Raw genomic sequence first — 14,923 nt, forward strand, 5'->3', positions numbered from 1 at the left:
TCTGAAATCAAATGACTGAAGACAGCAAACTCTTGTTTTGCAATACACCGCATTTTAGTTACCTCTTAGTGAAGTTAAATGCATGTTGACCTGAAACAGGTGCACACTTAAGTAAATACACTAAAGCTGTCAAAAAGAAAAATGTCCTGTAAGCACACAAGGCAAACAGATACTCACCAGCAGTAAAAATTATAATAAAGGAGTTTTTTAAATGTATCTGGTAAGGAGAAATAAGAAGTAAAGCACCTATAATGTGTTCCTTTCTTAAACTTTGTCAAGTATTTCCAGATAGTGTTCCTGATTCTGGGATTGTTACATTGTCTTAGGTCATAGACCTTCATATAGGCTTCTCTGTACTATTTAAACCTAAATAAGTGAATGTTTAGGCCACATGCAGCATTCAGATGCAGGTAAACAACTTCCTGTGTATTCAAGGTGAGTCATTTATATAGTAAAACTCATCCCTGATTAAGTTATCTTTACATCGATTAGCATCAGGAATATTTTTCTTTAATCCATGATCCCTGAGAAAAGAGAATATTGGGGCCTGAAGTACTCCTCTTTATGTTTGTCTTATTATCAGCAGAATATAATTGATTAAGCTTCCTCCCTCCATCCTTTTTTCCTAGGCTACTGGATCTCAGATAGGAATGATTGTCAACTCCTTTGCCAACATTGGAGTGGCCATTGTCATCGCTTTCTATTTCAGCTGGAAACTAAGTCTTGTTATACTTTGCTTCCTGCCCTTTTTAGCCTTATCTGGGGCTATCCAGGCTAAAATGCTGACAGGATTTGCTTCTCAAGACAAGCAAGCTCTGGAAGCTACTGGGCAGGTAATATGTTTTTTTAAATGCTAAGACAGAGGATCATATGCCACACAAGTTATCAAGTCATGTTCACTCTTGCTCACACACTCTCTAACTTTGGTCTAGTGACTGTGTTGTTATTCCATGCAAATAGGGACAGCTTCAACAGGAAGATGTGAACATGCCCCATTCCAGACTATTTTATGGCTGTCTCCTACAGTTATGCTGTCCTGGGAGATGTGGGCTCAAATCCTAACTGGCAGAAGAGGGAATAGAACTACATCTTCCACATCCTCTGTGAATGTTTCAGCAACTAGGAGTTGTCAGTCACTACAATACCACAGCCACCCTTTGAATGAAGTCAAACTATCTCTGCTTTGTTTTCTGTAAGCAAGTGCTTAGATACAAGAAACTGTTCAGGACTGTGAATCCTGAGTGGAGGGAAGATTCTCCCAGGGGTAAAGGCACCTAAGTGGGTCAGATTTAAGAAACACCCTCATGGTATTTCTTACTGTATAGATTAGGCAGTGTGATGGCCTTTTGTGGAACCTGGTCTTAAGTGCTGAACTCTACTATAGGGAATCTAGGCACCTAGCTAGGATTAGTAACTAGGCATCTTAAGTTGCAATGCTCTGTGTTCAATTGCCTAAGTTCCCCTATGTGAATCTAGCCCTGGGTGAATAGTCTGAGAACGAACATGACCTAAACCATTCAGAGAAGTTTAAAAGATGAAGACAAAATTCAGTTGATCAAATCCACCCCTCTGAAATGCAGAATGAATGTTATATATCCCTTAAAGAAGAATTTTAACAATGCTGTGGCTCAAAGATATTAATGTTGTTTTGACCCGACAACTCCCATTTGGAAATACACAAAAAGCACTAATTTTTAAAAATAATGGTACATTGGGAAAGGACACTCTCTTTTCCCAGAAGCTGAGATAATGCAGGATGTATCCTGTGGAATAGTGCTGGGGGAAGATCCTATTGGGCAATTTTCAGTAGTAAGGAGGACAAAACTCCCAATCCATTCTAGTTCCAGGAAGGATCTTACACACATGCCATGGCCAGATGTATAAACCAGAGATTAGCTTGCTCTTTTCCCCTGTCCTTATAGCTACATGAGCAATAATAAACTAAAGAGGACTGAGTTCTGTTGCATGCTTTCTTCTCTCTGTTATTCCCTGGGCAATTCCTCAGTGTCCTACCATGAGTTTTCTAGTGGCTTTTTTCCTTTTTAGTTTGGGTATTGGCTCATGTGGGAACTCATATATGCCTTTATGCATAGAACAGATATATTCTGTTGGCCTTGGCCTTATTAATAATCATTTTAAGTGACTGCATGCTCCTGTTGTGCTGACATGTGATATTCTATTAATTCTTAAAGTTTTTGCTGAAGCAACACTAGCCAGATTGGTGCTGTTGGCTGTGTGGGCTACTGAAAACTTGAAGGATAAAATATAATGAAAGCCAGCATTATTTCTATTTGGGAAAAGGGAGGATTAGACTATAGAAAATACTGACTTGCACACTGGATTACTAACAGAGTCCACCATCTAGCATAGAGGGATATAAAGTTTAAATAAACTAAAACTTAATGAGAGCTAATTTAAACTATCCAGGCATATTAATATAATTATACTAAATCTACAAAAAAGCATATTACTTGAATTAATACCCCAGGATTAATGATGTCACTAATTAAACAAAGATGGATTTCAACTCCTGAAAGTGAAAAAAAGAATGGCACTCACAGCTGATCATTCAGCCAGAATGGCTAAATTATTTATAGCAAGTGATAGATCAAAGTATCTTCTTGGAATTGAAAAACAAATTTCACTAGAAAAATCTGATAAATGGCCAGGCCAACAGTTTCCATGCAGTGGAATGACCCAGAGGCCAGGGGAAAAAATATCACTGAATACTTCAGCAGTTTTTGCAATGTGTGACTCTGATCAGTGGTATTTTCTAATTTATTCACAAGCATACCATTCAATACAAAAAGTTTTCTTTAAGAAGATTCCATCATGATTCTTTATCTGCCATTTTAAATATAGGAAAATATAGTTTGAATACTTCAGTTTGCTGGCACTGTTCTTCCAAATGCATGCCAATTGCCTGGGCTAATGTTACTTACTTGTCCGGGAAAAATCACGGGCTATTGACCCAAATAGTTTTCAGAGATTCCTATGCAGGTTATCTGTGATATACTGTGTGCAGGACATCCACAGGTCATAAACCAAAATGTAATAAGAATAGATCATAGAAAGGACAGTATATAAGAGAAAATGCACATACTGAGCCTTTATAGTAAGTCATTGAATAGGTGAGTTGCAAGCACATTAAAATTTAGTAGTAAATTCAGCTTTTCTATTTTGGAAAAGGTATAGACTTTAAAGATACAGAACTATAAACTAACATACTACACTTCCCCAAGATCATTTGTGTAATAATTAAAATAAGAATGTTTAAAAATAAATAGGCAATCAAGAAAATGTTTTCACTTTTGATTGATACCAACATTCCTAAAGAAGGTTTAAAATATTTATGAGTTTCTCTGGTTAGCATTGATGACAAAAAAATGTCTTTAAGAAGCCCCTGTTCAGATGCATTTAGCTATGTATTTCACAGCTCCATACATCCTATGTTGAGAAGGGTACAGCTCTCATGGTACGATACAATGAACATAGTCAGCAGAGAAATTCAAGGCAAGCATGGTGAGAACAGCTGACATTCTGCCAGGGTGAGCACAACACATGCTCTTATCGAGGGATAATGGTACCAGATGCTCATACAGTGTGAAATTCAGGTGAGAGGGGCCACAGAAGGCTCTCCTCATTGTGGATATTTGCGGCAGTCTAGTCCAAGTGGAGCAGAGACAGCAGCCATGTTGAGGTTTTCTTCAGAAAAGATTCTTATATTATGGGCTAAGGCTTGTGCAGTGATTATTGGATCTGAATCCATTTTGTATATTATTAGTGTCTACAGTTGACCCAAATAATCGTGCTGCCTTCTCTTTCTAGCAGTCAGTCAGAAAGGTTTTCCTGCCATTTCAGATGGATTGTTAGGAGTTTTTACTTGTATCTCCTTTTTTTTTTCAGATTTCCAGTGAAACCCTCTCTAATATCAGGACTGTAGCTGGAATAGGAAAGGAGAAAATGTTTATTAAAGCATATGAAGAACAGCTTGAAAAGCCCTATAGAGCTTCAATCAAAAAGGCAAACGTTTACGGAATTTGCTTTGGCTTTTCCCAGTGCATAGTGTTCATAGCCAATTCTGTCTCATATAGATATGGGGGGTTTTTAGTTGAGAGTGAAGGACTTCACTATAGCTACGTTTTCAGGTAAGACTATACTCAGAGACCGAAACATACTATTGTTACAGAAATGTGCTGTTTTCATGGAAATTCACAAGTAATATATCAGCCCACAAGGTCAAAACTTTTCTCCTTCACTGCAGGGTGATCTCTTCTATTGTAACCAGTGGAACTGCTTTAGGAAGAGCTTCTTCCTATACTCCAAACTATGCTAAAGCAAAAATATCTGCTGCACGGTTTTTTCAACTGGTGGATCGTGTTCCTCTAATCAGTGTTTACAGTGACAAAGGGGAAAAGTGGGTAAGATCTGAAAGGAGCAATCTGAGAAATGTTATTCAGTCCAACAATAAGAACCGAAACCCAAAAACACCATGTTCACCACTGTTTTAGAGCAATATCATGTTTGAAGACTTGCTATGTTTGCTTGTCTTTCTGGTAGCGCTGAGCTCTGTGCTATACTGTAAGCATGATTCCTATAGTAATACAAAACTCCTAATCTATTATAAGATTCTATTATAAATCCTTCTCCTATGAAGCAATATCAACAAATGGTAAATGATTGATTTGAAAATAAGGAAATGTGTGACTCAAAGGTAGTATATTTCACATCTACAATTCGTACTTTAGAGTTAGTATAATCTAAATATGATTATAATTTCATTAAAATAAAATTAATAATAGATATGACTTTGGTTTGTTGGCAATTTCAACAAATTGGGTGGAAAATCATATTGTTTTATACTGAAAATAAATTTTGCTGAGTGGAAAAATTTTAAAAAATCATTTCAAGCTGAAGTAAACATTTTGCTTAAGAAATTAAGAAAATTCTGAAATAAAGAGTCATTCAGACTAAAATGTTTAATGCTTTTATCCTAAAAGGTAAAATGAAATTCTTCATTTTTTTCTGGAATGTTTAGGGTTTTTTCCTATAAATTAGCAAAATTAAGCTAACATAAAAAATGTGTTGTTGCTGAATGCAGTTTTTTTGTTCGTTTGTTTGGCTTTTTTTGCTAAAAGCCTTTTTGTGTGAAATATATTGCCCTCTGCTAAATTAGATGGCTATTCTCTGTAAGCATTATAAACTATAAACAAAATTGATACTACATGACGTCTATTTTGAAAATTAAAACTGTTGAGTGGAGACAGGAGATTAACTACTGTGACAGCTCACTAAGGTATCACTTTTCAAATTGTAGCAATTTGTCAGTACTGAGTGGGGAAGCTACTGATAGAACAAATACAGGTGCATGGTTATAGCTAAAACCCCACTTTCCACTACAGTCAGTCCAGTCAATCTTTGGAATCCTCAGCATCCAGAATTGTTTCATAAGGACCCTGACTTGATTGACAGCAATATTACCAATAATATTAATATAAGAAATGAGAATCACTCCTTATCAAATGTGATTTCATCCTTTAAAATTCAGTTTTGAGCTCAATCTGTCTTATTTCACTTTTTCATCAGAATGATTTCAAGGGAAGCATTACATTTCTCAACTGTAAATTCACATATCCTTCTCGGCCTGACACACAAGTTTTGAATGACCTCTCGGTGACAGTTAAACCAGGCCAGACACTTGCATTGGTTGGAAGTAGTGGATGTGGCAAAAGTACCTGTGTCCAGCTTCTGGAGCGTTTCTATGATCCTGAGAAAGGAAGTGTGGTAAGTGTCCTTTGACAATAGCTCAAAAGTGCTTGAAATTTTCAAAATCAACCTTTTGATAAAGAGTTACTAAAACACGTTTGGGGATCACCTCAATGGATTTTCACAGCATCCATAGCTTACCTCAGATTTACAGTCTAACATTTTTAAGTGATCTAATTTAGGTGAACTCAGGCTGGATCTGTTTGTTGTTCAGTGAGGATCCAGAGGAATTAATATATCAAGGTACAGAAATCCAGGCACACAGATTGGATGGGTGTTGTAAAGAGCAGTATCTTCCCTTTTTTATTTTTATCACCACACCCTCTTTCTCCAAAAATACACCTAGTTATATAGATCTCTGGAGACAACCAAGGAGAAAAAGGTCCTGAGACAGTGAGATTAAGTCCCAAGCAGCCTCACTGGGTGTTCACTGGCCCTCACTCTTTGCTCCTTAGAAGCCAGCTTACACCACTATAAAAACATTCACCTGGGAAGTGGGAGATAGGAACCTGATTGAGGTGGACCTAGAATTCAGGTCTCTGATTTTCCTAGACAAGTATTCTTACCACTTAGGTGCCAGGTGAAAGACCAGCATGTTCACGAGTGAAGTGGATGGGTATGCTATGTTTATATTAAACTCAATTCTCCTTCAACCAGGCATCTCCCATCTGCAAAATCTGAATCTCAACTTGATAGAAGTGCCTCTCTTGCAGCATTCAGTCTGAGATCTAGGTTCTATAGAGAAGTAGGACTTCAGACACAGCCCAGTAGTTATTAACTGGTAATAAGTGTCTCTCTTCTGAGTGACTGGATGATCTGGATGGCTCTTGGGTGGCATTTAGGATGCCCATTTACTATATAGGGCATGTAGGCACCTATTTGTATTACACATTTTAGGCACTGAGGTGCCTAAATGGAGGAACCCTTGGGGTAAGTTAGGACTGGACCCTAAGTCCTTTTGGCCTTGTCTGTATTGCTGTAGTGTCTGGTACCAGGAAGGATGGGGCTGAGCATGCCCTACTTACCTGAGTTCACTGTTGCATTCAGACCTGGAAATTCTCCAGTGAGGCAGCTCCAGTCTCATTCCCAGTGGCTGCTCTCAGGTCCACCAGAGATTGAAAGCTTGAGAGAGTCTTGGGGATAAGCTTGTAGTGTACCTTAGGATCTGGGTGCTCAAGGTGCACATTGACTCTGGGACAGCTGTTGAAGTAGGCAAGACTTCTGAGGATCTAGGCACGTGTGATAATTTTATATTAGTAGAAGGTATACATTCTTTGTTGGTTTTAGTTCTAAATTAATGTATTGCAATTTTTTTTAACTGCCAGTTAATAGATGGACATGACACCAAGAAAGTAAATATACAATTTCTTAGATCTAAAATTGGAATAGTATCGCAGGAGCCTGTGTTGTTTGACTGCAGTATCGCTGATAATATTAAATATGGCAATAATACCAAGAAGATCACGATGGAGAAAGTTACAGAAGCGGCAAAGAAGGCACATCTTCATGACTTTGTTATGTCACTTCCTGCGGTAAGCACATACAGGTCCTTTCTAGTGAGACAACAGATAACAGGTCAGAGTGGGAAGGTACCCATTTTAATGGGGTTTATCATCAAACCAAACTAAAATGATTCATGCTACTGCATTGTATTTTACTTTTACAGCTCTCTAAGTATGGTGAAAAGAGAAGACAGAATGTGGTATTTGCCATGATACAATTTTAAGGAAGCTTGAGGTTTTTTTACCCGTTGGGAACCTATTTTCAAAATTAAAGAGCACACTAATGTAGTGCAGAGCAATGTTTTCTAAGGGCTCTTATAGATGTGCAGGGAGCCAGCTCCAAAGTGCTGGAAATCCAGCACATCAGAGCAGACTCGATTAATTAAATCCGCTGGAGCATGAAACTTACCGCATTCCAGCAGCCTACTGCATCACATGTATCAGCGTCCCCATGCTGGAAAATGGCGGTGGGGTGCTTTGAACTAAAACTCATTCAATGGTAAACAAGTTAAGAGGCTGTGAGTTGGATGACTACACAGTCCAGTGGGTGGCGAATTGGCTGGAGGGTCGCACCCAGAGAGTCATAGTGGATGGGTCGGTATTGACCTGGAAGGGTGTGGGCAGTGGGGTCCTGCAGGGCTCAGTCCTTGGACCAATACTCTTCAATATCTTCATCAGCGACTTGGATGAGGGAGTGAAGTGTACTCTGTCCAAGTTTGCAGATGACACAAAACTGTGGGGAGAAGTGGACACGCTGGAGGGCAGGGAACAACTACAAGCAGACCTGGACAGGTTGGACATATGGGCGGAAAACAACAGAATGCAGTTCAACAAGGAGAAATGCAAAGTGCTGCACCTAGGGAGGAAAAATGTCCAGCATACCTACTGCCTAGGAAATGACCTGCTTGGTGGAAAGGAAGCGGAAAGGGATCTTGGAGTCCTAGTGGACTCCAAGATGAACATGAGTCGGCAGTGTGACGAAGCCATCAGAAAAGCCAATGGCACTTTATCGTGCATCAGCAGATGCATGATGAACAGATCCAAGGAGGTGATACTCCTCCTCTAGCGGGTGCTGGTCAGACCGCAGTTGGAGTACTGCGTGCAGTTTTGGGTGCCACACTTCAAGAGGGATGTGGATAACCTGGAGAGGGTCCAGAGAAGGGCCACTCGTATGGTTAAGGGCCTGCAGACCAAGCCCTGTGAGGAAAGACTAGGGCACCTGGACCTCTTCAGCCTCCGCAAGAGAAGGTTGAGAGGCGACCTTGTGGTTGCCTATAAGTTCATCACGGGGGCACGGAAGGGAATTGGTGAGTTTTTATTCACCAAGGCGCCCCTGGGGGTTACAAGAAATAATGGCCACAAGCTAGCAGAGATCAGATTTAGACTAGACATTAGGAAGAAGTTCTTCACAGTTGGAGTGGCCAGGGTCTGGAATGGGCTCCCAAGGGAGGTGGTGCTCTCCCCTACCCTGGGGGTCTTCAAGAGGAGGTTAGATAAGCATCTAGCTGGGGTCATCTGAACCCAGCACTCTTTCCTGCCTATGCAGGGGGTCGGACTTGATGATCTATTGAGCTCCCTTCCGACCCTAGCATCTATGAATCTATGAATGAGCTTTAGTTCAAAGTGCCCTGCCACTGTTTTTCAGCACGGGGGATGCTGATAGACACGATGTGTGAATGCTTTTAATTCTTTAATTGCAAGCTTTCTAGCACAAACACCCTTCATCAGACATTGGAGCAAAGATTGTAGAAGTTCTCCTGGGTAGAAATGAAAGTTCATATTTCATTGAAGAGTTTAAGGTGGTAAAATTTCCTGTTTGGAAAAGTTAATTTTATATGTAGATTAGGCTCAGAGAAAAGTTGGAATAGTCTGTTTACCTCAAAGTCGTTTGTTGGTAAGCAGGATGTATTCATATTTCCTTCTGGTTATGGTGTTTCATATTTCACAGAGTAAAGAGATGGGATGCTCCTCTGGGCAGGCATTTCTTATCTGGTAAGGTGTCTCTGAACTCTGTTGTGAGGCTCTGTTATGATGCAAATTACCTCAAACAAAGGCAGAAGCAGTATCTCAGGTTTCAGGTGGTCAAGGTTGCTTCCTCCTTGTAAAATTATGAAGATTTCATTAAAAAAGCAGCTAAAATTCAATATCTTTCATATGTCAAGTATCCAGATTGTAGCCATATTGGTCTAAAGGAAAAAGCAATCAGGACTCACAGTAGAGGTGACATTTTTATTAGACCAACTAGATTTTTGCCAAAAAAAAATCTTTAATTGCAAGATTTTGGGCACAAACACAAACATCAGGCATTGGAGAAAAGATTGTAAAAGTTCTCCTGGTAGAAATGAAATTTCATATTTCATAGGAGAGTTGAAGGTGGTAAAATCTCCTGCTTGGAAACGTTCAATACCTTAGCATTTCATAGCACTACAAATGAACGTATGTCCAAGGCCCTGTTCTCTGCTGTACATTATCTGTTTCACTGCAAGCAAGACATTTAGACCAAAATATTTGAACTTGAGTGCTTATAGATATGCATTTATATCTCATCTGAATTTTTTTTAAAGTGATTAAATATCCATTTGAAAAGTTTAGCTCTAACCTCTTTGTGTATCACTTTCCCAAAAGACATCTTTGCCTTATACACAAATCAGTCAATACCTCTTGCTCAAGTTTTATCCCATGTACATTATCATGGCATCTGCCTCTATGAGGTAGAAGGTAGACTGACAAAATATGGTTCAAAGAACACTTTTCAAACCCTGGTATCATCAGTAAAACATCACCCTTGAATCACTTGATTGCTTAAGGAGGGAAGAAGATTGCTTGGGGTTTATGATCTATTACTGCAGGATAGCCCAGTACTCTTCCAGTTTGTTCTTTGTTTTGGGTATCTGGAGCTGCTGATTTGTAAACAAATTTCATTTGTATTATATATTTTTCAGAAATATGAAACTAATGTGGGAGCTCAGGGATCTCAGCTCTCTCGTGGGCAAAAGCAACGCATTGCTATAGCACGGGCTATCATACGTGATCCTAAAATTTTATTACTAGATGAAGCAACATCTGCCTTAGACACAGAAAGTGAAAAGGTAAATATGGAATAAAAAGAAACTAAGATGACCCAAAGCAATTATCCACATGCCTTCATGTAAAAGAAATGCCCATAAAAATAATTTCATTTAGCCTTTTCTACTATGCAGTGCTTTTCCAAGGTTTCAGTAAAGTGATACCTTGCTATCATGCATATTATTTGCAACTGTAGTTAATTCAGCCATAAAACATTAAGCCCAAATACAAATCTTTCTCACAGGTAATGTAAGAATTATATGTCCTATCTCAGGGAGATGCACAGTTCTCTTATTCTCTCATTGGGCAGCTGAGAGCAAGCCCAGAGATCAATCCAAATCCACTCTGCTTTGACATATAGCTCTTCTGTGTTGATTTCAGGAAGCCTTCACTGATCCTAACCTACCCAGGGAGATGCATAGTTCTCTCCTATTTCCTCAATGAGAAATGGAACAGAAGAAACACACTGGTCTGGGAGGACACTGGTCTAGGAGTGAGGGAATCCTGGGTTCTGGCTCCTGTTCCCAATGCCATTAATTTCATCCAATGACTATCCAATGCAAGAGACACAAACAGCTTTGGAGCCCCGGCTGGGACCAGGGGCCAGAACCCAAGTAGGAGTGCCCTCCTCATGGGGGTAGAGTTACACTTCCTCTTCAATACTGCTCTTTTGGTCTCATGATCATTTATTTCTTGTTTGCCCAGGAGCCCAGCTTCAACCCAATGGCTGGAGTGTGTTCTTGGCTCTGCCTAGCCAATGGTCTAGTGGTTAATGAACTTTGAGATGTATGAAATGTAGGTTCAACACCCCTTTGGCTGAATGGGGCCTGTAAACTGGGTCTTCCACTCCCTGGGCCTTCACTTGCCTTAATCCTTGGGCCACTGGACTAAAAAATGGGTGGTCTCTCTTCTTGAGATCTTAAATACTTCCCAGGATAGATTTGCTCAGAAAGTGTAAATAAAGGTAGATGCCTTGGTGGAGGGCTTCTGAGCAGGCTCAGAAATCAAGATGCATATATTCTATTTCACCTGTTGGTGTCTGAATGGATTTAGGTACCTAAGTGCAACCCTATTCTATCCTGCTGTGCTCCTTGCAAAACTGTTGGTAGAAAAGACAGGTGAGACCTTCTCTTCACTGCTGTTTTGTGACTATCTCATGGCTGAGATTTTGCAAAAAAGTAGATCCATTAATGGATTTTCACCTACGTGCCTTTACTCACCCAAGAGGTGGAATGGAATCTGACTTAGATGCCAAGAAGATCCTTAGTTGTGGATTTGGTCTTAACAGAATTTATGCAGATACACTAAGTAAAAATTATCAACAAACAAACAAACAAACAAACAAACAAACAAAACCCCTCCAAAACCCAGGCAAACACAGCTGTTTTTTTCCCCCTTAGACTTCCAGTGTAGATGTGTTACCTTTCTGAGTATTGTACAAAGCCTCTTTCCAAAGCTCCCAGTGGTACCGGGCACTACACACAAAACAAAATTACATATTAAAACACTTTTAAAAATAAATGCTCTGAATAGACAGTTTCATTTACATCAATATGCTAGAGCACTAAGAAGAAAGAATTGGCTCAGCTTGTACCTTGAGGTCAAAGGAAAAATGAAAATTTTTAAACTCACCAGAACCACCATGACATTCAGTTTGGCACTGAAATGTACAATTTGAGTTTTATATTTCATCATTCCTTCCTATATGTTAGCATCAGGTTTAGTTTATGGAGTTGCTAAGCACACCAATAACTTCTAGCCTTTGAGTCTACTTCAGGTAAAACTTCTAATGGTAGTGTTAGAAATGCTGAAATGCTTAATTATTAGGGATAGATTTATAAGGGATTCCTCATGTCTTAACTGCCATTTTAGCTGGCACATTGTCATGCTGATTTGTTGTCTATTGTCTGCAGACTGTGCAAGCTGCATTGGATAAAGCACGAGAAGGACGGACCTGCATTGTCATTGCACACCGTCTGTCTACGATTCAGCATTCTGATATCATCGCTGTCATGTCTCAAGGAGTCATTATCGAAAAGGGCACTCACAGTGATCTGATGGCCGTGAAAGGAGCTTATTACAAACTTGTCACGACTGGAGCACCTATTAGCTGATTTAAAACACTGTGTAAAGTTAAAAGACATATTTTTTTCCAAATAAGTCCTCTGAAGTTAGTATGAAATTCTTCGTACCTGTTTACGTTATTACAAAGTGCTGTATCATATGGTGAGTGACATGGTACCCAACCTAAAAACACATAAGGCTTTCTGGAACAAGCAAATCGATTACCTAAACCAGTAGGGCCAAATCTTTTAGGCAAGTGTGCCACAGACTAGCTCGACATCCTCCTGGAATGCCACTCTAATCCCATCCCTTGCTCAATCAGCTGCTTCCTACTCTATCTACCGCTGTGCTCCCTGTCTGCTGCCTAGTTTTCTATGTGCCACACTCACATGTGCAGCAGGCTGGCTACCTGTAAACTAACCAGTAGGGTGATTTGTTCATGAAACAGTTTAGTTTATTGTGCGTGGGAAAAGGAAGTTGCAAGTAGAAAAGCTCTTTAGTTGGGAGTTGCCCAAGGATAAGGTATGCACATAAAAGGAAAAGGCTCTGCAGTGCTTTTCTTACTTAACAAATGGCAATCAAAGAAGAACCACCCTGAATCACATCACACAAAGCCAAAATCAAAGTATATACCCTATTATGAATGCACACTATCTTCTCTAACCTTTTCCTCTTGTCTACTTAGACTGTGAACTCTTTGGGACAAGGACTGTCTATGTCTATGCCTGGTGCCTAGGACACCAAGGCCTTGATCTTGTCTGGAGCATATATTTAACTGGAGTAGGCACTACTGTAATAGAAATAATAAATTACTATAAAGAAATGCTCTTCACTCCATCGTAAAAGGAAACTGAGAAGATGAACAAAAGGTGGAATAAGGACTATTTTTCCTTAGTGGGGCCACTTTGTAAAATACTCTAAATGAATTCATTTGAATATGAATAAATGCATTAGTTAAATCAAATAATACTGAAATAAATTTTCAGTATAATTTTAATTTTATCTTACCCTGAAAGAGTACTAGGGAAATGGAGAATATTATTTTGCTCATCCCTGGGGTCTGAATCTGATTTATAAGGAAAGTTTAAATTCTATAAAGCTTAAAAATAAAATATATATATTATTTATAAAGTTAGGGCTTGAGCCAGCTTCTGTTAAGGTCAATAGGAGTCTTTCCATTGATTTTTTTTTTTAATGGTATCAGGCCTGAAGCAGTATGACATTTCTGGTGTTCATATGATTTTAACTTAAAACCTGATTATAAGATATGGCCTTGGAATATTATTAATTGGAACAAGTCATAGTCTGAGTACACTGACATCTGTTCACCTTGCACTATGATAAGGATGTCACAGCTAAATAATATATCAGTATTAATTACTGAAACTTGAATGATTCAAGGATGAAAAACCTTGTCACAATCTCTCTCTTGAGATTTAATTTTTATAGACAAAGAAAAGAGAATGTAAATTCTTGTGTAATACCCTTATTAGAATCAAAGACCATATGATGTTTTACAACTGACCTTGAAAATTAACCTTTTTCCAAACAAAGGCTGGCTACAATCAGCATTTCATTTTTAAGTCCTTGTGAAATTGTAGAAGGAAGTTTCTTTACATGCCTTTTTTAAATCACTTTTTTGTTGGATCAGCAACACTGGACTTTGACTGGATGAGAATTAAAATATTGAAGTAGGTGTTGTGCTGGGCCAAGACCATGCTCTTAACATTATATGATGTGGCAAGGGTATGGGGTAAAAAAAATCAAAACAGTACCTTCTTCAGTAGAGGACACGTTATCTCACACATGTTTTCCTCTTTCCTATTAGTACCATGATATCAACAAAAAGGGGAACAAAGATGAGAGAACTATAATTTTGCTATAAATAATTTGTAAAAGCCTCATCACAGTGTAGTAAAAGAAGGATTAAAGTATCTGGAATTACATTGTAGTATTTCCTCTCTTTTTTTAAAATTGTGCTTATCACACAACGCAAACTTAAATGTTACTGATACTAAAGTCCTTTGGTACTTATGCACATAAAAATAATTGCAGTGTATTTTAATTAATGCAATTAATGTGGAAATTGTGTAATTACTAAGTCTATTCTGTGAGAGAATACCAACCTTGTAGCCCTATTTATGACAATAAAATAAAAATAAATTCCTTAGTAGCTGATGTATTGTAGTACTGAATCTCTTTAAGAGCACATTAGGTTCAAAGATAAGTCTCACTTTATTGTGACACATCCCACATCCTAGTTTCTGAATGCATCAATGTCTGAGAATGATAGGCTTCTGTCACGGACAAAGCCTCTGCATGCTAGTAATTGTGAAGAGCTAATGTAAATGGGTACACAGAACAAGGTATTTGCAGTGCACCAGAAAGTTTTCTTGGTCATACACATTCCTGAATACCATCTTCTAACACTTTGGCTTAAATCCAACTCCTCTTTAGGCCGCTAAATAGCACGTCGGTACCTACCTTTAGGGAAGATGAATAAGCTTGCAACTCACAAAAGACCA

The 14,923-nt window shown here is 38.8% G+C and overlaps 1 protein-coding gene and 1 long non-coding RNA gene across 3 annotated transcripts in view; one reads left to right on the forward strand and one right to left on the reverse strand.

The window, feature by feature from the left end:
• Positions 1-14,576, forward strand: part of ABCB11 (ATP binding cassette subfamily B member 11) — a 107,541-nt gene extending 92,965 nt beyond the window's left edge. For both annotated transcript variants that reach the window (XM_014599466.3, XM_014599467.3), the window contains 7 exons: positions 630-833; positions 3,907-4,148; positions 4,265-4,421; positions 5,587-5,784; positions 7,092-7,298; positions 10,211-10,357; positions 12,248-14,576. In XM_014599466.3, coding sequence (XP_014454952.2) covers positions 630-833; positions 3,907-4,148; positions 4,265-4,421; positions 5,587-5,784; positions 7,092-7,298; positions 10,211-10,357; positions 12,248-12,448 — 1,356 coding nt within the window. In that variant the 3' untranslated portion in view covers positions 12,449-14,576. The remainder of the gene's footprint in view (positions 1-629; positions 834-3,906; positions 4,149-4,264; positions 4,422-5,586; positions 5,785-7,091; positions 7,299-10,210; positions 10,358-12,247) is intronic.
• On the reverse strand, positions 792-12,338 carry LOC109281439 (uncharacterized). The gene is made up of 4 exons (XR_002088098.2): positions 11,757-12,338; positions 9,146-9,366; positions 6,792-6,995; positions 792-3,943 (listed from the first exon to the last, which is right to left on the reverse strand). It is a non-coding gene; the product is annotated as an uncharacterized LOC109281439 (long non-coding RNA).
• Positions 14,577-14,923: the final 347 nt, after the last annotated feature.

The sequence above is a fragment of the Alligator mississippiensis genome, chromosome 4 (genome assembly GCF_030867095.1).
Source record: "Alligator mississippiensis isolate rAllMis1 chromosome 4, rAllMis1, whole genome shotgun sequence".
Lineage (NCBI taxonomy): Eukaryota > Metazoa > Chordata > Crocodylia > Alligatoridae > Alligator > Alligator mississippiensis.